This window comes from Strix uralensis, chromosome 33 (assembly GCF_047716275.1).
Source record: "Strix uralensis isolate ZFMK-TIS-50842 chromosome 33, bStrUra1, whole genome shotgun sequence".
Classification (NCBI taxonomy): Eukaryota; Metazoa; Chordata; class Aves; order Strigiformes; family Strigidae; genus Strix; species Strix uralensis.
The window spans coordinates 477,779-502,806 of NC_134004.1; the positions used below are offsets into that span (position 1 = coordinate 477,779).

The 25,028-nt window shown below is 52.5% G+C and overlaps 2 protein-coding genes across 2 annotated transcripts; both read right to left on the minus strand.

The window, feature by feature from the left end:
• Positions 1-3,123: 3,123 nt before the first annotated feature.
• LOC141936635 (E3 ubiquitin-protein ligase Topors-like) lies at positions 3,124-6,096 on the minus strand. Its single transcript, XM_074853768.1, has 3 exons — positions 6,069-6,096; positions 3,481-5,983; positions 3,124-3,177 (listed from the first exon to the last, which is right to left on the minus strand). Exons 2-3 carry the CDS (start codon positions 5,978-5,980, stop codon positions 3,146-3,148), a joined length of 2,532 nt encoding a protein of 843 aa, XP_074709869.1. The 5' UTR covers positions 5,981-5,983; positions 6,069-6,096; the 3' UTR covers positions 3,124-3,145.
• A 2,554-nt stretch (positions 6,097-8,650) lies between these two features.
• On the minus strand, positions 8,651-17,696 carry LOC141936617 (TBC1 domain family member 22B-like). Its single transcript, XM_074853743.1, has 8 exons — positions 17,369-17,696; positions 16,278-16,457; positions 15,706-15,776; positions 15,150-15,356; positions 14,636-14,701; positions 13,611-13,725; positions 13,132-13,225; positions 8,651-8,790 (listed from the first exon to the last, which is right to left on the minus strand). Exons 1-4 carry the CDS (start codon positions 17,640-17,642, stop codon positions 15,345-15,347), a joined length of 537 nt encoding a protein of 178 aa, XP_074709844.1. The 5' UTR covers positions 17,643-17,696; the 3' UTR covers positions 8,651-8,790; positions 13,132-13,225; positions 13,611-13,725; positions 14,636-14,701; positions 15,150-15,344.
• Between the last annotated feature and the right edge of the window lie 7,332 nt (positions 17,697-25,028).

Below are 25,028 nucleotides of genomic sequence, written 5' to 3' on the forward strand. Positions count from 1 at the left end.
GCTGGAGGGCCTGGGGGGGGCTCCTGGGGTCACGTGTGGGTCTGTAGGGCCCCTATAGAGCCCCTATAGATCCTGAGAGTGTCCCCCCGCCCCCTCCCTCCTCCAGGCGGACCCCCCCAGCTAGCCCCCATGGGGGGACCCCAGGGTACAGCCCCCCCACCCCCCCAATCCCCTATGGGGGATTACAGGGATCTATAGGGTCCCTCACCCTCTTTTTTTCCTCTCCAGCACTATAGGGGCCCCCCCGACTCTGGGGCCGCCCCCCCCAACACCAGCAGCGAGGTGGGGGCTGTGCCTGCTCCTCCTGCACCTTCCTGAACCCCGGCCCCAGTGTACTCTGTGGGGTCTGCAAGTGCCCCCGCCTCGCCCGACGGCCCCCCCAGCCCCCAGGTCAGTTTGGGGGGTCCCTGCACTTCCTGGGGGGTCCCCGAGTTTTGGGGGTGACCCCAAGCCCTGACCCCCCCACACACCTTTACCGCAGAGCTGGCAGTGCCCCCACTGCACCTTCCACAACCAGGGCTCGGAGTGCGTCTGTGACGTCTGTCACTGCTCTGGGGGGTTCCCTGCCCCCCCGAACCCCCCCCGCGTTCCCCCAACACCCCCCGGCCTTTGGGAGGGTGACCGGCACCCCCCCTCACCCCTTCCCAGAAGGCCGAGGGGCGGTGGCAGGAGTGGCTGTGGGAGGAGGGTCAGTGCACGGTCACCCTGGTCAGGGTGCGCTGGGGTGGGGTCTGGAGGGTCTGGGGGTCCTGGGGGAGTCTGGGGAGTGTGGGGGTGCCAGGACACATTTGAAATGTCTGAATTTTGAAATTTGGAAACCTCAGAACTTTAGATTTGAATTTTCCAAATTCCAGATTTGAAATGTCTGGGGTTTTGGAATGTTGGAATTTTGAATTTAAAAATGACAAATTTTGAAGTGTCTGCATCTTGAATTTGACATTTCTGAAATTTGAAATTTCTGAAATTTGAAATTTCTGAGTTTCAAAATTTGGAAATCTCTGAACTTTAGATTTGAATTTTCTGAATTCTAAACCTGAAATGTCCGGCTTTCGGAATGTCGGCAGTTTGAATTTGAAAGTGCTGTATTTTGAAATGCCAGAATGTTGAATTAAAAATGTCTGGAATTTGAAATTTCCGAATTTCAAAATTTGGAAACCTCCAAACTGTAAATTTGAATTTTCCAAATTTTAAATTTCATATGCCCAGGTTTTGGAATGTTTGAATTTTGAATTTGAAAATGCCCAATTTTGAAGTGTCTGCATCTCTAATTTGAAATGTTTGAAATTTTTGAATTTTGAAATTTGGAAACCTCAGAACTGTAGATCTGAATTATCCAAATTTGAAATTTTAAATGTCCAGGTTTTGGAATGTGGGAGTTTTGAATTAGAAATTGCTGGATTTTGAAATGTCCACATTTTGAATTTGAAATGTCTGAAATTTGAAATTTCCAAATTTTGGAAACCTCCAAACTGTAAATTTGAATTTTCTGAATGTTAAACTTGAAATGTGTGGGTTTTGGAATGTTGGAATTTTGAATTTGAAAATGCCAAATTTTGAAATGTCCGCATTTTGAGTTTGTAGTGTGTGACATTTGGAATGTCTGAATTTTAAATTTGAAATTTCAAAAAATGGAAATTTGAAATTTCCAAATTTCAGAAATTGAACTTTAAATTCGATCTGCGTTATATTTAATTATACAGGCAACTTCAATTTAAACTCAATTGTATGTATGAAATTAATTTCAAGTAGTCTTAAAAATCTGAAAAGCTGAACGTGTTTTACTTCCGTTGTCTACTAAATTCAAGGAAGGTAACGTAAAGCATCCGAATTAAAGCTTACGATCCAACTTCCAGTAAACCCAAAGTAATTTTTAAATGAACTTGGTATTTATTAAGTCCGGCCTGGGGTTCCCGAGGCTCTAAAGGCCCAGGCTCAGGCAGGGGCTCGTGTGCTGGCTCTGGCCCTTCTCTGCGGGCGCAGCAGCAGCTCTCGGGGGAAGCAGGAAGGTGCCTTGTGCCTCTCCTGAGTTCCTGCCTCCACGAGCGGGGTCTGACCCGCTCTGGTGCTGCCAGAGGGACACCAACTGCTCTGTTGCTTCCCCTCCTCCGCAGGGCGGGGACAGAACGTGGTGGGGAAGTTTATGGGTGGAGTTAAGGACAGGGACGTCAGCTCACGGTTACTGTCACAGGCCAAAGAGACTCAGGGACAATTAATTTATTGTCAGTTAAATGTTGAGTAGGATGAGGAGAAACAAAACTAAGCAGCCCTTCCCCTCTCTTCTCAGGCTCAGCTTCACTCCTTCACTCCCGGCTCTGCTGCTCCCCCAGCAGTGCAGGGGGGCCATGGCTGCTGCAGTCAGGGGGTGACGCTCGGCCTCTGCTGCTCTTCCCTCCTCGCACTGGGCCTCTGCTCCAGCGTGGGGCCCCCACAGGGTCACAGCTCCAGCCAGCAAACCCCCAGAGTCGGGGGGGGGCCCTATAGCGCTGGAGAGGAAAAAAAAGATGGTGAGGGACCCTACAGATCCCCATAATCCCCCATAGGGGATCGGGGGGGTTTGGGGGGGCTGTACCCTGGGGTCCCCCCGTGGGGGCTGGCTGGGGGGGTCCACCTGGGGGACACTCTCAGGATCTATAGGGGCCCTACAGACCCACATGTGACCCCAGGAGCCCCCCCCAGGCCCTCGAGCCCCCCCAGCATCCCCTGTAGCACCTCCACCCCTACAGATGCCCCATAGAGCACCTCCAACCCCCCACAGCTCCTATAAAGCTCCTTATAGCCCCCCCTATAGCCCCCCCAGCCCCTATAGAGCCCCGCCCCAGCCCCATACCTGCAGGGCCGTCCCCATCCATTATTGGCAACGAATCGGCCACCAGTGGCCCCTGGGGGCGGGAAGAGGAGCCGCTCCCAGTTCACACCAGTACGGACCAGTATGAACCAGTGACACCCACACTCCATGCCTCCTGTACATCCCTGGGCACCCCCAGTATAGCCCAGTGCCCCGCCCACCCCTCCCAGTGCAGCCCAACCTCCTCCCAGTCCCTCCCAGTATAGCCATGTGGTCCCCCCAGTCCCTCCCAATATATAGCTGTGTGCTCTCCCCAGTCCCTCCCAGTCCCCGCTCACCTCAGCCCCCGCTGCCAGGATGTCAGTGAAGAACCATGAGTTCGGGTGCTGATTCTGGGGAGGGGACAGGGGGAGAGTCAGAGCCCTCCCAGTACATCCCAGTGTCCCTCCCAGTACTCCCCAGTATGTCCCAGTGACCCTCCCAGCACTCCTCAGAATGTCCCAGTATGTCCCAGTGCCCTGCAGTACATCCCAGTAGCCCTCCCAGTGCCTCCAGTATGTGCCAATGCCCCCCAGTATAGCCCAATAACTCTTCTAGCACCCCCCAATATATCTCAGTATGTCCCAGTGCCTCGTTTTCCCTCTCATTTATCCGAGTTGTGCCTGTCCCAGTGACACTGCTGTCACGTTCGGTACCTTCTGGCTCCTCACTGCTGTCACCATCAGCTGTAATCACGACTGGAGCAGAATGTGCTGAGTTACTCGTGTGACATTTCCGGTGTTTCTTCTCATGCTTTTTCTCTTTCTTTTTAAGATGCCTCACAGTTGCTTTTCCTTCATCGACCCTCTCGACACTCGGACTCCTCACCCTTTTTTTCTTTTTCTTACACCTTGTCTCGCTGCTTGCTAGATTGCCTGAAAGGCTATCTTCATTTTTGAGGCAGTCACTGAATTTGGAGGAAGTTTTGGGTTCATGTTCTCGCTCTAGTCTTGTGCTCCCCATGGATGCATTCTCCAAGTGGCCAGTTTTGTACTTCCTTTTTCCACCAGGCCTTTCACTTTTCGTTCTCTCAGTCCCTCCAGAAGGGGTCCTTGACCTGTTGTTTGACTGACTCCTTGACCTGCATTTTCCATCGCAGTCACAGTGTCTCTCACGGAGTCCCCTCTGGCTACGCGGATCTCTCCTTTCGAGAAGTGATCGCATCCTGTGTCCTGGGCTATCAGATTGCCTTGAACAGGGGGTGTTAGACTGAGTCCTCCTCCTGCCCGAGGATTCACTGTCATCTCCGAACACCTTTGGACTACATAAAGCACAGCCCCACTGGCAGCTACTCTGATAACTGTCTCTTACATAGTAACGATCACGGTCTCTGCTTCTTGATCTCCTTTTGCCATGGCCTTTGCCACGGGATCGTGACCTGCTCCCTTCTCTGGATGGAGCACTCTCACGACTTAGCAAGCCTCTCTGGCTTTTTAGAGACTCTCTGGTGTCATGAGCCCTTGATCGCCTCCTGCTTCTTTTGCTCCTATGTTTGCTCCTATCTCTGCTTCTCGACTGTCTCCTTTTAAGTTGGCTCCTGCTACGATGCTCCCTCCTAGACCGATGGCCATGACTGCGACTGTCCCGTGAACAGGATTGTGGGCTCCTGGACTTTCCCTTTCCAGACAGTCTGTGATTCCAAGGGGAGCATACTGTGGCGCTCCCCAGAGAGGGGCTCCAGCTCAAGTCCCGTGGAGACAGATCATCTACTGCACATTTGTTCTTCTCATCTTTTGACTCTGTCTTCTCAACGGCAGGAGATAAGCAGCTTCTGCAACTACCTACATCCTCCTTAGAGGTGGGGGAACGTGGTGATAACCTCCTGCTGGGTTCATTGTCACTCCAGCTGCGACACTGGATTGGCTGCTGTTTCTTCACACCTTCCCTTTGCTCTTCCTCTGTGGACTCCTCCGTGTCCGAGGACAGCTCAACCACTTCTGGTGTCCTCTCAGCTAATGGCTTAACACACCCAACAATAACACAATTGTCCGAGGAAGAGTCACTGTCGTTCAAGTCAGCATCAGCCTGTAACTGAGTCAGCAGTTTGGTTCTTCGACTCTGTGCAGCAGAGCCCTCATCAGAACTTTCTGACGTCTCCAGAGGAGAAGCTGTGGTTGCACGAGCCTCTTCTGAAATGGAATAGGAAGGCCCCGGAGTTTCATCATCCCAGGGGGCCTGACCAAGACCAGTCACAGACCACCAGTTATCTGGCCCTTGAGAATACACCATATCTGGAGGTGTAATAATTGGTAAGTCTGAGTGGTTTTCTTCATTGTATGATGGTGCAGGACAGTCATAATTGGTGTGTAGATCGTATGCTTCTAAGTTAAAAGGACACCGGGCAAAAGCGATGAATTCATGTAAGAAGTGTTCAGTCCAATTCAGCAACAACGGCTTTAGCTCGTCAGCAAAGGCCTGACTGTCCAGATCATACCTGGTCACGTTACTCATGATAATGCGCTGCACAGCGTTAGCCAACGGTCCTCGGGCACCGAGCAGGACTGTAAGTTCTCGGTGCAACCAAGGAGCCAACCTGTGAAGGCAAGCAGGGTTGTGGCGGAAAAACTCTGCTGAAATGACTCGATAGCGGCCACCATCCTGAATGCTATGAATCCGCACAGCGCTGCGGTACAGAGCTCTGCGGAAGCTGATCATGTCCTCCTCCGGAATCCGCGGCAGAGTGGTGCCCTCTGCGCTCGCCTGCCTCATCCAGGCCAGAGTCCTTAGCATAAGCTGGATCTCTTCGACCCTCTCCCGCATGGGTTGGTCAGACAGCCCTTCAAACAGTACCCCGTTATCTGGTGACATTGTCCTTGGGGAAGGTGAACTGCCAGTGTGGCGTTCCCCCGCTAAGGCAGAGCTGTTTTCTGACGGGCTGAGTATATACTCTTCAAAGGCATCGTCAGCGCGAATTGTGTGGAAAATTGAGACAAAGGGTCGCTTGCAGAGGGGGCATTCTGCTTTGTTTTTTGACCACTCCTGGATACAGCTGAAACAGAACCTGTGCAAGCAGCGATTTAGATAGGCGACATTGTCAAATCTGTCCAAGCAGATGGGGCATCTCGAGCCAGGAGATGCATCTGCTGGCAGCTTGCTGGTGCCATCTTTTGGTGAAAAATTGCCATCTTCTGAAAACTCCTTATCTGCTGAAGCCATGTTCTACAAGAGAAAGACACCAAAGATCATCGCTATCTCAGAGAGACAAAAATGTTAAAGTTTAGACACAGACACCTGTAACAGTCACCTTCAAGGCTGCAAAACCCTGTGTGGGCACCGAGAGAACTGAACAGAGAGGCAGCATGACCTGACCACTTGGCCTGGCTTCTCCTCACGGTAAGATCTGGCTCTTCAGGGTTCAAGTTTTGAACAGAGCGTGACTAATGCTGGTGTGTGTGAAGGGCACAGGCAGGGCTCTGTCTGCCACCCCACTCATAAACTGCTTGGATGCAGTGAGTTTATGATTAACACGGTGTCCTTTGAAACACACTTCCAAAAGAGACCAGGGTTTACATAGGAAAAAGACGAGAGCATATTTTGACAAAAGTCAAACCAAGTAATTGCGCTGGAACTAAACTCTCCAAGCTGTGCTGGCCCTGTCCTGCTCCTGCCCCCTGCCCACGAGCAGCCACACGAGCCTCTGCCGGGCACTCGTGCTGGACCACATACGGCTCCTTGGGCTGAGCCACCCCCAGGGATGTTTTCCAGCCCAAATGAGTCTTTGTTTATAGGAGTGAAGCAGAAGCAGCCGGGGGTCCTTCCCACACCCATCCTCAGGTACACGCCACCTGTGTATCTAGTCAGGCTGTCAAGCACGATTAGCCAGAAATCCGCCGATTTTGCAGTTATTTCGGGGATCCCCATTCCCTTAAGGCATTCTGCAGCGGAGATCAGTCCCCGTGCTGCTCCCAAACCTCGGGAGCGCGTCATACCCGCCCGCCAGACACCGGGCACCGAGTCTGCCGTGCGGGGCAGCGAGACACGGACCGGGACGGTCGGGCACACCCCGGGGCACACCCGCACGGATGCACGGGGTGTCACAAGCGCACACGCAGGGAGGGGGAGTGCAGAAAAGTACAACCCATTCAGTGAAACGATTCACGTTGCCTCCCTGGAGCGACAGCGCCTGCCCGCCGCGGGACACCGCCCCGCCCAGCGCCCTCCCCCGTGCCTCCCGCCCGCCCCGTCCCGGGCCGCTGGCCCACCCAGCGTCTGGAGCTGGGAGTGTCCTGCGGCTCCTCCCAAGCGAGGCAGGAAATCGGCTCCTGGCCTCGCCGCGATAGTGGCACAAGTGTGGGGGTGTGGCAGGTTGGGACCGGCGTCCCCCTCCGACAGATCCCCCTCTGGGATGGGGCCAGGTCCGGTCCCCCCACCTGCAGGCAGCTGTGACCCCCTGCACGGGTAGAGCACTATGGCCCTTCGGGGCTGCCCCACGCCTCCAAGGGGGTGATGGTGATGTACCGGGATCAGTGACTCTCTGGTGACATTGCAGGGCTCTTGGGGACCAAAGTGGGGAAAAAAAAGCCCCATTTGGCAAGTGTACTGTGTCCAGCGCTGGGCTGCCCAGTATGGCAGAGACGTGGAGAGCCCAGCACAGGGCCACAGGGATGCCGAAGGGACTGGGAGCATCTCTCAGGAGAGGAAGGGCGGAGAGAGCTGATGATCAGGGGGGCTTACGTGCCTTGGCCGCATGCAGGCCAAAATCTCCAGGGAGTTTTTCTCAAGTCTCTCAATTGCCAGGCAGATCCAGAATCGAATCGAATCAAATCAAATTGAATTGAATCAAATCGAATCGTGCCGTTGGAAAGGGCCTACCAATGCCCATCTAGTCCAACAGCCTGCGCGCGTCAGGGCTGACTAAAAGTCCCAACAACTTACCTTGCACCAAAGGCTCCTCTACTTTTTCTCGTTTCTCGAATGCCCGGTCACAGCGCTGCCCTCCTCGGGGCAGGGCAGTGACTGAGCTCTGCGACGCGTGCAGGTAGCAGCTGGGAAGGCAGGAAAGTGGTTCCTGGCCTCGCCGCGATGGCAGCCCCAGCTGGTGCACAGCAGCCTGCCTGAAGCTGTGGAGCTCCTGCTCTGGGCGGCTGGTTTTTATACTGGGGACCGTGTGGGCGTGATGGGGGGGCCGCGGGGCTGTGACCTCACAGAGGTGTCACCATGACGCACATGCCACCACCCCGCCTGTCTCTGTGCAGGTGCCGGACTCTGCGCCGTGAGTGACAGCGGCCATCTCCTCGGCCTTGGGCTCCTGGGACCTCCCGGCTCAGCACCCTCCAGTGCCGAGAGGAACGGGGCTGCTCGGGCCCGTGGGGTCGCTCGGGGCCGGCGGTGGCAGGGCCCCCCCAGGCAGGTCCCTGTGCTCAGCAGTTCTGGAGATGGTGGCAGCGAGTGACAGCACCAGAGCCACATCAGGCCGTTGCAGGGCTGCCCTGTGCCCCCAGGGGGACCTGGGTACCTCCCAACAATAAAAATAAAAGAATAATTAAAAAAATCAGGTGAGCTTTGTGCCAGATTCACATCATGCTTTATCAGAAATGCTTGGCCCTGACAAGTTTACGGAGCAGACATCACATTTTACCATAGTTAAGGCGCTTTTAGCCAAGCCAAAGCTTTGCACCTCCTGGAAGAAAGGGCTACAGCTGCTCCCGCCTTTGGTTTTCTCCCCAAGTTTGCGGTATTTTACGGGGCACCTCACTAACGCAGCCACCTTTCTGCCCTGGCTGATTCAGCTGCATCAGGGATTTCTCAGCAGGTGGCGGTGGGAGCGTTGCCAGGGAAGCCGTTGCCATGGCAGCCGTTGCCCCACGCTGCCTGTCAGGAGCAGCGCGCAGACGCCCCGTTGCAGTGTCACTTCGGGCGGTGGCTGGGCCTGGCCGGAGGGCGCAGGCGCTGCGGAGCGGAGGAGGCCGGGGAGGGGCCGGGCCCGGCGGGAGCCGCGGTGGGGGCAGGTCCGAGTGCGTCTTGTGCTGTTGAAGCCAGATAATGAAACAGTAAGTGATGCTTTAGGAACCTGTATAAAACTTCAATGCTGCATTAAATGGACAGTGTCAAGTGCTAAATAAAAATGAGTTACAATTAGTTTTAGAGGAGAGCAAGCTGTGCCTGCAGCCTGCTGATAACTGACGTTTTCACAAACACATTTTTCACCGAAAGGAATGCTTCTTTCCCCGATAGTGTTGTGTAAAAGGCCCAGATGAAAAAAGAATAAGACTGATGGTATGCGTAGGGATGTAGAGAACTGTCAGCATTAGATCAGGTGCCTCTCCCCATCCCTGCCAGGGGACAAGAGACTTCTGAAACCTCTTACATCTGAGGAAATGAGGCCACCTCCACCAGCTGAAGTTCGACTCCCTTTCCTGACGTGATCAACTCCGCACACACAGTCAAGCCTTTGAAAAGAACTAGAAAAAACCTGTTCCTTACTTTGCTGCATTTATAACGAGTTTAAGCACATCTTGCCACAAATTTAAATTTAAAAGCTCAAATTGAAGTCAGGTTTTTGCTAAGTTCACACAATGTTCCTTTGAAAATAGTGAAGTAAAAGTTTTGAAGTGCAAGTAACAAGGACAGAGGCCACGAGCTCTGACTCTACAGCGTAGCAGGCACCATATTTACTCTCCCTCTTAACAGAGGTGGTGATGTCTTTTGTAGCTATTAAAAGCCTTGAATGAAGCATTCAAGCAGCACACAGAACTAATGTGGCAATTAAAAGCCACAAGAGAGCACCTATTTGAAGTGCTAAGGCTTGGACAACAGGCCCAAGCCAGAGCTGACCTATAGATGAATCCTGTATATTTTATAACTGATAACCATTGTGCTAACAGGTATTGTACTAAGTTATAACAAACCACCTAGTCTGATGTAAAAGGTGGAAGTGTTGAAGCCTGAGCAACAGGCCCTGCACCGAAACTGCTAACTCAGTATGTAATCCCTAATGAAATCTGCATGGAGGATGGAGCTGTCTTGGATGTATCTTTCCCTTCCTTTGGATGTGAATAGAACAACAGAGTCACGGAGGCAGGTGTCTGTCCCCGAGACCTGATGTGATGAATGTATCTTTCCCTTCCTTTGTATGTGAATAGAATAACAGAGTCATGGAGGCAGGTGCCTGTCCCCGAGGGCTGATGTGAGACCTTGCTCATAATCTGATCCGATAAGCAGAGAAATTCCCTCAGTTTCTTCCTTGAGCCCTGGCCAGGCTCTGGGGGAACCTAATATGAAATTTAAACCAGATATTTCCGCTTAAAACAAAGGTGCCAGCTATTCTGGCTTGCTGACTTGTAGCATATAAGGCCGGACCCGCTCACAGCGACTTTGGGTGCCTCAGCTACGGGTGGACGCCCCACGTAGGATCTCCCACTCCCTGGGACAGGCTCAACAAATCCTCGCTGCACCCGGGGCTGCCCAGCGCCTGCGGGTCTGGATGGTGGGAACGGGTGCGAGTGGGGATGGATCTTTCTTAATCACTATTCTCTCTCTCAGGTAGTAATGAAGTGATGCATTACCCTGCATTTTCCTGTTTGTTTAAGTGCACTATTCTGTCTTCTCTTACTGTATGTTTTCTGTATTATTCTCTTATATTATTTAGTTATGTCTAGTAAAATACGCCTGCTCTTTTCACTCTGGTGTCTGAGTTTAATTGATATCCCTAATCAGCAAAACACTGTTTTCTACTCCATGTTTACAAATCTCTACCCATTTAAAGACCTCATTCTCCTCTCACACCTGCATGGACAAACTGACTTACTCTGGTATGAAACTGGTTAGGCCAACACAGAACCCAGACAGGCCTTGTGTCTCTAACATGAGCCATCCAAGATCTAGGTATCTAGCCTAAATTAGCCAGCTGGGTTTCCCACCACATCCCAGGCCATCCAATTTTTACTGGATGATCTGGTGTCTTGGTTTTCCCCTACGGGCCAGCCTCAGCTGGCTTATGGCAGGCAGCTCAATGAATTCTTGCTTGCTTCTCTAATTTCTTGGGAGTGCCTTAAAAATGTGAATCAGGCATTAGGGCAAGAGCTGTAACGGCATCTTGCTACACCAGAGCAACGCTAACTCCAAAACCTATCAGTGATTTCAGTGTAGGCAGTGCTGGGAAAGTGTGTGTTAATCACTGTCTGAGTTTGGGACATCTCTACTTTGTCTCCCTGAAACTGCCCAGCACTGCAAGTACAGAAGCTGCAGGGCAAGAGGCTTCTATTGTAACAGGCAAAGACAATGGACGACTTCTTGCACAGGCTCAGTGCAGAGGTTTTATGTCTTCTGAGACAAAAGCTTTTACTAAAAAACTGATCTGAATTAATGGATTTTTCAGAAGGAACGTAAGGCAGAGAGATGCCATTGGGATGGGGCAACCTCACAGTCAGATACAGGAAGGGAGTTTTTCCTGAACATCTCACCTCTTTGCTGCTCTTCATCTTTCCATGGCTTCCAAGATCTGTGAAACTAATTTAATCAACTTTAAACAATGTCCTTTATTAAACAGAACATGTGAAGAGGAAGAATTTAACCCGTGCATGGTGTGAGAGTACAGACGTTTGTCCAGTTCATGTCTAATGCCTTTTGTTTTTGAGAAGAATATTTGACACATGAAGTATAATCAGCAACTTAGCTCTCCAGTTTGCCTTCTTGACTTGCTTCTGGTGCCTCACCCCAAGAGTTATGCATCAGTCAATGTATTTCATATCCTCCCACTGGCCTTGAAAAAAGGCAACCAGCCACAAAGCTGTCTAAATGCTGCAAGATTATCAGGTGAGCCTCACTGTTCAAAGACAAACTCATCAATTACTTTGTAATGAGAACAAAGGGAACAAAGAATCAAGAAGGTATTTTTAGCACTAACCAAGCCCAATGTATTCCAACATGCTTAAGTACCTACACAGGCATATTTTATAAAATATGTTCAGCTTCCCGAACAGAGTCTGAACTGACAGTGCAAAAATCAACCCCCTTGCTTTTTTTACCCTTTCATCAGGGTCTGCTGATGTTATAGTAGGACTGTAAGTTGACTAAAAAGGCACGTCCTCAGCTTCTTGGTCTCATCCCACACCTCTCCTTCCCAGCACTGACTGCGGATCCCTCCTCTCCCAAATCCTCCTGTGCATGAGAGGTGCCATGTTTGGCCTCTGTGTGAGGACAGAGCTAGCACAAGAAGGAAATATCAGGAGTGCTTCTCTGGGGTGAGTTGCAGTTGCCACTAACCATTCACAAGGGACAGCTGGCATGTGAATTGTGTATCTCTAAATAAAACTTGTGAGGACACAGGAGTGAGCAGAGGGGCAAACTCCATGTGAGGCGGGTTCTTCTGCTCTGTTTTTTTCACCCAGAGGAGACCAACACTGTAACAAACTCTGATTTTGTTCATCTCTGAAGATTGGGCAGCATCCCCATACCACCCTCACGAACTAGAGAAAGGATGGATTAGTATTTAAGTAGCAGGTAGAACCACAACTCTGCCTAAGAAAAGACACTTTCCAATGGCTTAGCCTTGCTTGCTGAGCCGATCTGCCAGGCTGCACCGTCTGCCAGAGCAGGCAACGTGACTTCTGACAATGAGATCCAGTCATGCAGTGAAGAGATTAATTCACAGCAGTTATAATACCTATTGAACAACTCATTAAATCAGTCAGGTTGTGCCATCCAGCACACCTGATGGTCTCAATCTAATGTCTCACCCTGGCCCTGGGGTCATCAGTGGGCAGCTGTAACTATAAGTGATGGAAAAGACATTTTCCCAGGAGAGTGTCTGTTGCCTGGAACTCAGGCATCACTGATTATTTTCCCTGTGTTGCCCATTCCAATCTTTCCTTTCCAATCTTCTTATCCCTAGAGGGCCTATGCAGCTTTTTAGTGACTTGAAATCAAGGTATGAAATCAGCAATATTCTGATTACAGGTAAGTTCTGGAGGTAACACCTGTGGGCTTATAACGACACCACGTTAGCACTGTATCGATCTACGGATCTGCTATTGTCTCTGCAAAGGGAGGAGCTGATTCATCTAAAAGGTCAGATTTTGTTTCCTTATTCCTGCAAAGCCTTCAAGTGTGTTACACTTGGAAGATGGAAGGACTTTCAGGAATGCCAAAGCAATTGTATGCGTTTTTCAGAAATTGTAGACTTCTTTAAACATGACTCTTTTCAAAGAAAATTGACCCACCAGGTACACATCTCTCAGCTAACAGAAAGCACGCAGCGTCCACCACATTTTAAGATTCCCACTTGGCTAGTTGGGTCCTTCCTGCTGAGAAGCACCTTGGAGCATGAGTCACACCCTGACCTGCAAAGGACCGGTGAGTTTACTCACCGAGATGAGGAGTCTTTCCAGGCAGAGCACGCCACATGTGCGTCTCCCATCTCTGTTCTTAGCACTCAGCCAAGGGTGCCCGCAGGGTCCCAACCTGCAGGACAAATTAGAGGGGCTTATTTTTTTTGCTTTCCTCCGGTTTCCCTTCAGCCTCGAGGACTGGACTTGTACCACCATCTCATTTTGATGTGAGCTGCAGGCAGCTGTCAGACGGCAACATTGCTCACTAATACGTGAATGGGAATTGAGACAGCAACTTGGGAAGTAAAGGTTTAGCTTCTGTAACTGTTCCTTTAAACCACTCAGTCCCTAGAACCTAGTAAGTTATTTTACCTTTAAAAATAGTGATGTTCTGGGAAGGAAGAACACACACATCATCCCCTCCAGCATGGCAAACTTGTCTGATGCCAGCGCTTCAACCATTTCAAACCCTGTGGTCAAGGGGCAGCACCGTGCTTCAAACAGCAGAAGTCACTTACCAACATACTCAGAGAGGAGCACAACGAAGAACAGAGTGACCAGGTCATTGATTCCCTGCACACAGCTGCTGTCCGGGTGTCAAATGGCCCAGATAAACAGGACTCTTTCAAAGATCTAGGGAAGAATGAGGGAAAGCAGGTACCTGCATTAGCCGTGCACAAAGGAGAGGCAGAAAAGCATAACTTGTAAGCTCCGGGAGCGGAGATCATGTGCTGACAGGCTTTTCTGCAGCAATACGCGTTAAGATAAGAAGCATGCAAGTCCTAGGAGAGACTCTGGTATGACCCAGAGATCCCACACACAGGCCAGCCCACACTTCACTGAACAAAGCAGCCCAGGCTCCTCAAAGCCTCTGTTTGAAGAAGTGCAAACGCAGCTTTTCAAGATCCAGGTGGCTTAAGACCCTTCCACCCCTAGGGCAGGGCTGCCCATTAGCAGAGCAGCACACCCTGCTGAGCGTCAGGTGGAAAGCCAAGGCTGTTATCTGTTATCAGCACAGTTATCCCGGCAAAACATCACGGGTCAGGATAGTTCCCAATAGAGCAGCCTCCCCCCAACAACCAGCGTGTTATTTCCAGACTGCCCCAGCCCCAGGACACCGTGCTCTGACATATACACACATGCTGAGCTCGTTTCTAAAGAGGACAGATGCTCACACCTCCTGGCCACCTCTCAAACCCCTCCCTGCCCGTGTTTCTCACATCCTGCTTCACACAAAAGAGGTTTCATAGCAAAACACAACTGTTCTCCTCTGCTTCAAACACCTTGAATTTGTCTCAAAACAAAAGCTTCAGGTCTTTTACCAGTTTTTAGCTACATCTCGCAACAAAAGAGCTGATCTCATTACTCCTGAGCTCCAAGTCTGATTTCAGAAACATGGGACAAAGTTTCAGCAGGCATTCGCATCAGGAGCTGTCAGCCAGGGAAGTTTCCCTGCAAAACCAACTCACTCGTGGCAGTGCTGGTCTAACCCCACACATACCCCACAGCAAATGTGGGGCAGGAGCTTTGCTCCCCCTCTTACCTCCTGGACAAGTGGCTGCTGGAAGAGGGGGATGAGTGGGTTGGTCCTTGGAATGTCGATGTGGATCTGGAAGAGAGGGTGGGTTACACACACCAGCCGTGCTTTCCAGGGACACAGTAACTCCTCACAGGCTAACAGAGGGGAATCCACCCCTCAGTGTCCCCCCAGGCGAGAGCTGCACTTGCTGACAAGCGCAGTGAGGGCTGCAGATGACGGCTGCACTGAGAAAATCAGAAAAACAGCTTAATCTCCAGTCTCCTCTGCTCAGGCGTGGGCAGGTGCCCTGAGCTGGGGTCTGAATTCTAGTTATGAGGTCGATTTAGGGAAGGCTTAAACTACTACCTGTAAGAAGACAGACAGAAACATGGTGTCCTGTCCCCAAGGAGAAGACTCCTGATAGCTACAGCTAGAGGAAGTCCTCGCATGACCTCGACCACACAGACAAGTGGCAGCAAGAGGGAGGAAAGGGACATAACCAAGGCAGAAAGCCAGGCAACGGGCAGAGGGCTCGTACCTGTCGGTAGGGGTCTTGATGGTGCTCCTCGTCCCGGGAATCGTAATACTGCTGGATGAAGCCAAAGCACTCCTCCTGCTTGCGCTGCAAGGTCAGCTTTCGCCGCTTCATGTTTGTGGGGACATAACCCCGTGGCAGGAAAAACTGTGTCAGGGCAGACCCCTCACCACAAACCGTCCCCTGAAATCCTGCCAGTCAGCTGTGCACCTGGAAGCATCAGACACAGAGACTCAGGAGCTGGGGAAAGAGCTTTCATGGGATTTGGCTTTCCCAGCCCCCGATGCCTTTACTGATCTTGGAGCAACCCACCTTCATGGGATTCAGTTTCCCAAAACAAGAGGAACCACACTTCCCAGCACCAGTCTGGGCTTTGTGCTCAAAGAGGATGTAGCAATTACACTCCCTGACCAAAAAAACCCGTACAGCTCACCCGTAGGCTGGGCACAGATACAAAATGAGCAAACCTGGTTACGGGACACAACGAAGGTCTAGCAGCGCATGTCCCTGCCTCAGCACATTCCCCCCAGACTCCCGCGTCACAGCTCCGAGTACTCACTGAGAGGAGACGCCACGTCACGGACCGGACCTCTCTGGGCACACCGGGCCAGCTGCATTTCCTCTGTTCATCTGCAAACGGACAGTGGTGGCACGGGGTTAGATCCTAGGCACGTCCAGGCACCACTACACCCAGAAGGAGAGGAAAGCCCAGTCTGCTCCTGCAGGCTCTGGAGACACTTGAGCCTCCAGGAAGGCTCCACATTAGCAATGACGGGGGATGTGGGTCTGCAGCCAGGGGAGTAGAGACGTTTTCATCTCAGTCTGGGCACAGGACTGGTGGCTGCAGGGGCTCCAATCCTCCAGAGCCTCAGTTCTCATGCAGAGCCCAACAGCCCCCACTGATCACAACCATCATTTGTGAGATGGAGAAAGACTGGAAACGCACAGGCAGCTGGTGGAGGACATAACCATCTGCCAACAGAGCGGTTTGTGCAACTATCCCGCTTGGAGCAACTGCAAGTAGTCATTTCACCCACGCCAGAGCAGACCTGACTGCAACCTGGAGCAGGCAGCAGGCCCCCTCTGCCTTCCCCTTCCCACCCGCAGGCACCCCCGTTTTGCCACACTCACCCAGGTCCCTGTTGTGGCTGGAAAGGAGCTGCCGAAACTTCTCCAGGCGGGTTTTCTCCCTCAGCATCACGGGGGGAGCACCTGAAGCGTTTTGGTCAGAGATTCGGGTAACGAGCGGAATGATGGGCTGAAGGGGAAGGGACTGCTGCTTCTGAAGGAGGGTCCACACACAGGCCTCCTCTGCAAGGAGCAGATGCTGCAGTGAGGTGGGGACAGAGTCTGCACCTCTCCAACCCTACCTCGCTCTTCTGGCCACTGTCAGAGACCTGCCGCTGCAGATTCCACCCCTCTCTTCCCCAGTCCCAGCAAACAGAGCACCGCTAGCCCACTCCGATGGATCAGCTGGTTCACAGGCATCTGTTGTGGCTCTTCCATCATTTCCCCCCCATTTCTCCCGCCCTTCCTTCCTCCTGCATCAGACACCTGGCTGCCAGGGGATCAGAATTCCCTCTTCTCATGGGAAGCCACGGGCAGAAGGGCACAGGAGATGAGACAGAAGGAGCTGTGGGAATCCCACAAGAACCAACCTTCAGATCTATTCTGCTCACCGCTGATCTAAAGAGTGATCAAGCTAATTGCTAGCGCAGAGAGGAGGCGATGGGCTGCCAATGCCACCTGCTGGCAGCAGGGACCTGCTGGGTGACTTCCACAGCACAGGCAGCTGGCTGCCTGCGATGAGCAGGGGCTGATGCTGCCCAGTTCTCTGACCAAACTGCCCCGACCTGGGGTCAACAGGACCTCATCCAGACCTTTACTAAGAGCAGCACACTGGGACACAAAGGAAGCAGACAGTGAACAACCCCAAGCAAGAGCTTAACAGATCTCCACAATCCCTTAGCACCCAGAACATGGGATCCTCTGGGCCTGTACGCAGGATACTGAGCAGCAGAGGAGACTGAGCCATTAAGGCCAGGCCTCCAGAAATGGCTCCTTGGAGTACAGCATACTACAAGGAGGCAAAAGCCTCTGTTGAGCCTACAGGCTGTGCCACAGCCTCTTGCCCGTAACACACGAGTAGCAGCAAGGGGCTGAGTTCAGCATCAGTCAGGGGAGCGCCAGAGCACGAGGCTGCTCCTGAGGACGGCTCTTACCAGCCGTCCTGGAGAGCTGGGCCTCGCTGCTGGACTTGATGACCTTGCAGTTGGTGGGCACGTCGCTGAGAGCGGACTGGGCCCGCTCGGGTTTCGCCCGCAGCTTGCTGTGGTTCTCCAGAACTTGGGCTGCCGTGGCCTTGGCCACTTTAGAGTTCAGAGTTTGCAAAGAAGAGGAGGAAGAGAAGTCCTCATCTTCATCATCACCGACGTCCCAGGCATCACTGGTATTGCGGGCAAACTCGTGAAAGCTGGAGGCCTTCTTGCTTTTCATAGGCAGCGCGTTGGCCTTGGAGAGGTCCTTGATGAAGCTGGGAGCCAGAGAGAAACAGTATCAGAGCCGTGCTGTCAGACCACTCCATTTTCTTTCCTTCCCTACGTCCTCACTCCAACCAGCCAGTCCCTTCTTCCAGTTTCCCCATTCCTCCTCCCAAACCCACGGAACATGTTAAGTCTCTTCGGGCTGCCCTCTGGCGGGAGGCAGAGCCCAAGCTGGTATGATGGCAGGGCACGGAGGCCACGGTGCCAGCGCACAGCTGGAGAGGTGCCAGGCTTCCCAGCTCAGAAAGGCAAAGGGGAGAGACGTATGACTCCTCCAGCTCTGCCTCCCCCTACCCTAGGGAAAACTGGTAGATTAACACCCAAAAAAAGTCCTGCGACCTGGGGAGAGGTATGTCAGGAGTTAGAGCCAGTCTGCGCTCGTGGATGCTCCTGATACAGCTGCGATGGCTCCCAGCAGACAGGCCAGCCTGGTTCTTCTCTCAGGCACAGGAGGAGCCTTTGCATCCACCCTTCAGCTACAGGAGTCAAAGTCCACCACTACACAGCACGAGATAGAGACAAGGAGGCAGTTCAGATCGGCTCTGCCTTTTCCTGCCAGGAAGGGTGCTGCGGTTCTCCAGCCTCGCAGCTACCAGGCAGCTTTACCTACCCTTCCCTTAATTCTTTCTTCTCCGAAGGGGAGCAGAGGGCTCAGACACCATTGCTAAAAAATACGCCTGCCTCCTTTGATGTGGCTGGTACGATATGGATTTCTGGCCACAAAGGACAGCAGCACATAAGCTTTCCCTGCAAGCTTTCGCAGAGCTCAAGGCAGCCCCACATGCCACTGCTGCCCTTCTCCGCTGGAACATCACAGTGCCAGAGGGTGCTGGAGACCTCCACCCACTGCAGGACTGAGTAAAAAACCTGCAAAGCCTCATGGCCTGCGTCTCCAGAAGATAAACACTTACTTTTTGGTGAGCCGGGGATCCAGCAGAGGATGCTGTGCTCCACAGACAGGTTGAATGCTGCAGAAAAGGGAAAGAAAAAAGACAACAATGCAAAAAGCCAGAGAGCACCCACGAACAATCTCCTCAGCCTAGTCTGGGGTTGCACTTCTTGCCTGTTGTTGGGAGCTGAATACAGACCAAAAGCAGCTTCAATAATCAATGTCTTCAAAGCCTTAGATCCAAAGTGCCACATTCAGCTGAAGATTTGTTCTTTGCAGCAGCAAAGAGAAGCCTTGTTTAAACTCTTAGGCTCTCTCCAGCCTGAGCTGGGATTTGAGGTCTGCTCTTTTCCACACCACCGATTCACTCTGAGTGACCACGTGTCTCACTCCCCCTGCCTTACACACTGATGTTCATTCTTTTTTCCTTCAAGGGGATTTCCAGGTTTGGGAATTCATGTTTCTGAGCCCTGTGGGACAGGGAAGGACTCCAGCCAGTGACACTGGGGCTCTTCTGCAACACACCTGAGGGATTGAACCCCACACTGGCTCTCAGGCTTGCAGCCAACACTACGGTACATGGTTTGACTCGGGTCCAAATCCCAGCTTAATTAACTACTTCCTGTGTGGCCTGAAATGAGTCACATCTCCATCCCTCAGCTCCCCTGCCGGTGGAAAGGGACCCATGGGACAGGGAACCTGAGGCTGCAGGCACTAGATGGGGAGCAACACCTCAGAGAAGAGCTCCTATACAAGTGCTCATCACTGGGTGTAGAGTCTCTGGATGCAAGACAGGAATCCTGAGCTTACCTCCATTGGGGTAACTACTCACAGTCACCCCACCCTGAAAAACCATCTCTGGAAAACAATTCCTCCTCACCCCCTGGTACACAGCACAGTCCCGCATCCCACGGCGGAGACAAGGGCCCGTTCAGAGCTGGCACACAAGGGACAGGCTCCTCTTGGGTCAACAGAGCTGGCCTGGTTTCCAGGAGCTGCAGATGGTGCCCAGCAGTAAAACGAGCAGAGTCCAGCCCTGCAGGAGGGGGATGGCAGCCCAGTGCAGCTGGAAAGCGTGCTGGGAACCAGTTGATGCAGGGCAGGCAGCAGCAACAGGCCCAGCTGGCAGGGAGAGATGCAGAGATCCAGGGCAGAGGCTGGAAACAACACAGCACAGAGAGGTCCTGGTGGCAAAGCCCGGCGAGGGGTGGGCTCACCGCTGCAGCAGCTGTCCCTCATGGCCGGAAGCGCTGAAAAGGTTCGCTGTGTTTACCCACCAGCAATCAAGCCTAGGAAAGAGTTTGCTGACTGATTAGCATCTAGGAGTCAGGACAGCTATTAAGCAGAGGCACTCCTGTGGGTGGGCACAGCAAGCACATTATCAGGAGTAAGAAAAACAACCCCTTCAGACCTACGCTGCTTCCCAATGACTCATGGCAGCTCCTGGCAGCAGAGGAGCCGGCAGAGCCTCTCCGATACCCAGCACCAAGCTCGCGCCATCTCGTGACAGCAGTCACAATGCTGCTCCTCTCTGCGCGGGGGTCCCTGCGCTGCTGAGGGGCAACCGCTTTGATTCACGTGCGAAGGCCTGAACTTCACAAGTCAAACGAACGATGTGCGTTCGAGATAGGGGAGGGGATGTGGCAGCCAGCTCTGGGTGAGGAAACCCTTTCCTGGGGCTCTGAAGCAATAAGCCGATGCCTTCACTGGCTAACAGCCGATACAACGGCAGAGGGTCCCACCTCCCAAGCATCTCTTTTTAAAAAATTTGAACTCAGGCTCCCCCAACAAAGCATCCTGAGCTGATCTAAGTGCACAGCCCATCAGGCCGTGCTCCCACACAAGCAGCTCAAGATGACAAGGGAGGTTTTTCAGGGGAGGATGATGTGGCAAGTGCTGTAGCAAGCCTGTTAAGGCTGTTTTACAGGGTTATTATTAAAGATGCTATCTCTCCCAAGCAATGAGGGGACATCAGCATGGTGACAAGAAGAAAACTTGCTGTGCTGCTTCTCATCATGCACCGTTGCTCTGACTACGTTTCCAGTGCTGCTGTTCTGGCATCTGGCATAACTAATTTAAGCCAAAATGCCAATGCATGACCATCTTTGAACTCTGACAGCTCTGCCTGCCCTCCGTACTCTCCCCCTTCCCTCACCTGCCTAGCAGGGAGCCCAGGTATGTCTACGAAGTAGCTATAAGCTTGACAGTAATGTTCAAAAGTTAAGAAATAGGTGGCAAATTGTTCATGTAAAATACGCACACACAGGAAAAGGAATACTCAGCTATTTGTGTAATTGCTTCCCATGGACTCTGTAATTGCCTCAGGGCAATAACACAAGGTCGATTCCTGCCCGCTGGGAATTTCACGGCAATGCCCTCACTGAATTCGGTCTGTGGGGTCTGTCCCGGGGCAGCTGCCCCAGCAGCCTGTGCTGCTGCACCCGTGTTCTGTACAAACAAGGCAGGTTCCAGTTCTTTAAGAAAAGAGAAGTTTTGTGCCACCGAAAGGGACAAGAGCAATGTCTTTCCCAAACTGCGCAAAGGCTGTCTTGCCCCAAATCATCTCCCACTCTTTCTGATTTGTTTTACCCTCCTGCACTACTGCTGCACTCCACAGTTACTGCTTTCTGCTGCTTGCTGGTGCAGCCGCTTCTGCAGCCAGAGCCCGTCTCTGGGGCAGCAGACAGAGAAGACTCCAGGCCTGGAGGACACTATTTGCCCGGCCCGTCTCTGCCCGCCGAGTGGAGCTTGTGTCCGGCTTGCCACAACCCTCCCCCCTGGCCCCGCTGCTCCCTGCGCCCACTCCTCCCTTCCTGCCCTTCAGAGCTGGGCCGGACTTGCTCCCAGGTCTCCGCAGAGGGAAGGGGAAGGTGCACAAGGCAGCTCAGGTGGCTGCAGACAGTGCAGGAACCAGGAGGAGGAAGGACAGGCTGGGCAGAGAGTTTCCAGAGAGAGAAGGGAGGTCGGGGAAGGAGAGGAGAGGAGAGGAGAGGAGAGGAGAGGAGAGGAGAGGAGAGGAGAGGAGAGGAGAGGAGAGGAGAGGAGAGGAGAGGAGAGGAGAGGAGAGGAGAGGAGAGGAGAGGAGAGGAGAGGAGAGGAGAGGAGAGGAGAGGAGAGGAGAGGAGAGGAGAGGAGAGGAGAGGAGAGGAGAGGAGAGGAGAGGAGAGGAGAGGAGAGGAGAGGAGAGGAGAGGAGAGGAGAGGAGAGGAGAGGAGAGGAGAGGAGAGGAGAGGAGAGGAGAGGAGAGGAGAGGAGAGGAGAGGAGAGGAGAGGAGAGGGCCCAGCAGATTGCTTCCTCCCACCAGACCCCACATCGCTGATCACTGGACCACACCTCAAAATTAAAAACTCTACATTTTGCAATACAAGAAATCATGCCTTCGTCCAAGACGCATCTTGCACCAGGTTTGTGGCTTATGTTTACTACTAGCTTCCTGTACCTTATCTTTTAGATTTTTTCTTCTTTTATACATATTCATATACATAGGTAGTCTCCTGGCAGCAGAGGTGATGCAGGACTGGACTAAGAAGTAACCGCTGTTACCTACTTACCATTCGGACTGTCTATCTGTATTGGATAGAGGATCTGTTCAAGCCTAGAGCCATGAAACCGTGTGTTTTGGATGTAAGCACACAGGAATTGTGCTAATAAAGAACACCACTATTGTCTTAGGCCAGCTCAGTACCAGGTTACTAGCTTGACACATTCCATCGATCTTTCCTTGGTTCTGTATTACAGCATAATATTCTGTCCTCTAGGTTTTTAAGGTTCTTTCTTCTTCAGTAGTCCTTGCTCAACTCATCTGAGCCTTGTGGTGAAAGTGCCTAAACTGAAGTTTCCTTCACACAAGAGAGGGGTTCCAGAAGCAAACATCTTTGAAGGCTTCAGCATTATTCAATGAACAGCACGTTACTGTCTTTACTGTCTCCATTCTGAATGCCAACCAAAACAAAAGCAACACACAAGACATCAAAGCAACCCAGCAGCAACTGCCTGGCAGAGCATTAAGCAGCAGCATTCCAATTGTTTATGCCACACAAGACTCTCTTAGATGCACTGCAGTGAACTGAAAGCAATAGAAACAGAACCAAAACCTTCCGTTAAAATCAAGGAAACACATTCTACATTCCACTGCAAATCCAGCACACAAAGAGACAACTGAAAATTTCATCTACCATGGCTTGTGGCTCTCCTTTATGCCAGCACCAGTGCTGACAACTATTCTTTTATGCTGCCTGATTTAACAGCACCCAGGACATTCCCCTGTGACCTGGATGACATTGCAAAACAAGGGCTCACATTTTTTCCCATCCCACAGATACAATAATGCAAAGCCTTGCTCATGTGGTCAACCTTTTATGAATTGCCCCTTATCCGTACAGGTAAGGCTGAAACTGCAAGATGCCCGTTTTATCAACAGTAAAAACGAGGCGTTGCACACCTAATTGATTTGCTCCTCCCCAACAAATCCACGACAGAGTGAAGCAACACAACCATGGATCAACTGACATAGTTTTGATCTTCATCTGCTGCACTGTGATTCACACGGTAAGTTTTGGTTTCTGTTTGGATCTAGTATTTCGACATTATAAACAGATTCCCCCAACCTGGCCTACAGACTCTCCTATAGGTAATCAATCACGTTTGGATTTCATAATAATTGCATGACATGTGAACCCCAGCTGCTGGAGTGACAAAGAATAGCCAAAGCCTTACACTGGAAACACTAGAAAAGAAACAATAAACCAAGGCTGTGTTCTGGGTGGGTATTTAGCTCACAGCCGTAGAGAGTATTCTAGTAGCCTGAAACCGGCCCAGAAGTGCCTTCCCCGTGCTGCGCCAGGACCTGCTGTACAGACACAGCCACCCTGGGGTGCTCTGGGCACTCAGGGCTCTGCAGGTTTGGACTGTTCTCTGCGTAACAGAAAAGACCTGGAGGAGTCTGTGTATTGTAAAAAGCTCCCCACAACTGACTGTAAATAGATCAAACTAAGTTACAAATAGATTGTAAATAGATAAAACTAAGTTTTGCAGCACCAGTCACTTCAGTGGCCTGAGGGCACTCACAGAATTGCGGTCTGCCATTGAAGTCTTCATTTGTCGCCATCCCATCTTAGAGCAGTGCAACAGGTAAGAACTGCATTTTCTACTTTTGTTTTTACGAAAAAGGGGGGAGGACCAAAGACACACTTACCTAGATCTCTTTGGGCAACAGGCTTAGGTTTCTGAGATGGTCTACAATAAATAGCACCTCCAGGTCCTGTGTCCACAGACTCTGTTTGGCTCTTCTGCAGGTGGTACCTGCCCCCAAACTGCGGGGCATGATGTCATTGTTTCAGTACGGGGTTTCTTCGACTGGTCAGACCGCCTTGATGATGATTTTTTAGATTCTGAAGATTTTGGCTTGCTGACTATGGTCAGTGTCCATGTCTGTAACAGAGGCAAAAGTTCTCTTTGACATAAGAACGTTGAGAAGCATTCCAGAACGAAAAGAATGGGAGAAATCCTGTCACTTAGTGTCAAAGAAATAACAAAGAACTAAACAGCTGACAAGAATGATTTCAAACCAACCAACCAACCCCAAACTAAAAACACAATGTACAATTTTCCATCAAAACTGTATCGGTATTCCTTTAAACATCTGCAGAGCTGGTGACTGATGACAGTTCTTACACTTTCATGGGATTTTAACCCATTACAGTGATGAAGACCTTTTTTTTGAGAGGAGCTGTGAGCAGTGGCACATTCCAGTGCTGGCCTGGGGAGATCCGGAGGAGCTGTTTGGCCCATCTTTCCACTCCTGGGAACCACACACCTCTGAGGATGGGATACAGCTCCTGCTCACCCGCCTGGGCTCCCCGCCGGCAGCTGAGCCCAGCCGAGCCGAGCCGAGCCGAGCCGAGCCGAGCCCAGCCCAGCCCAGCCCAGCCCTGCCCGCGGCTCCCACGCGTGTTCCCGGGCGGCGCTGCCCGCGCTGCCGCTGGGTGCTGGCGGTCCCTCAGCGCGGGGCTCCCCGCGGCGGATGCTCCGCTCCGCGGCCGCGAACGGACGGGCCGGGCAGGTGCGCGCTGCGGCCCCCGCTGCCCCCCCAGGTACGGCCCGGAGAGCCCGGGGGCGGGGCGGGGGGGCGGGGGCCGTGTGTGTCTGTGAGCACGGGGGGTGCGTGGGGTTTGCGCGGGGATGTGCGCGAGGGGTGCGCGCCCGGGCGGCCCCGTCCGGCTGCCGATCCGCAGCGGCGGAGGCGGCGGCAGCAGCCGCGGAGGTTCCCGCCAGGGCCGGCGCTGGCGGGGGGGGCTCGGCCGGCAGCGGCGGCGGGGCCCGGGGAGCGGCGGGGCCGGGAGGGCCCGGCGGGGCGGGCGGGGAGTGCCCCGGGGCGGGCGGGGGGGGGACGGGACGCTGAGCCCCGGGCGCCGGCGGGGGGAGCGGAGCGGGCGGAGAGGAGCGGCTCT

Excerpts from the sequence above, each read along its gene's own strand:
- LOC141936635 (XM_074853768.1), bottom strand. The coding sequence starts at position 5,980 with ATGGCTTCAGCAGATAAGGAGTTTTCAGAAGATGGCAATTTTTCACCA. Across the intron at positions 3,178-3,480 it reads CAGCAGTGAGGAGCCAGAAG|AATCAGCACCCGAACTCATG; the intron begins GTACCGAACGTG and ends TCCCCTCCCCAG.
- LOC141936617 (XM_074853743.1), bottom strand. The coding sequence starts at position 17,642 with ATGAAAAGCAAGAAGGCCTCCAGCTTTCACGAGTTTGCCCGCAATACC. Across the intron at positions 16,458-17,368 it reads CCAGCTCTCCAGGACGGCTG|AGGAGGCCTGTGTGTGGACC; the intron begins GTAAGAGCCGTC and ends TGCTCCTTGCAG. Across the intron at positions 15,777-16,277 it reads CAGCCACAACAGGGACCTGG|ATGAACAGAGGAAATGCAGC; the intron begins GTGAGTGTGGCA and ends GTCCGTTTGCAG.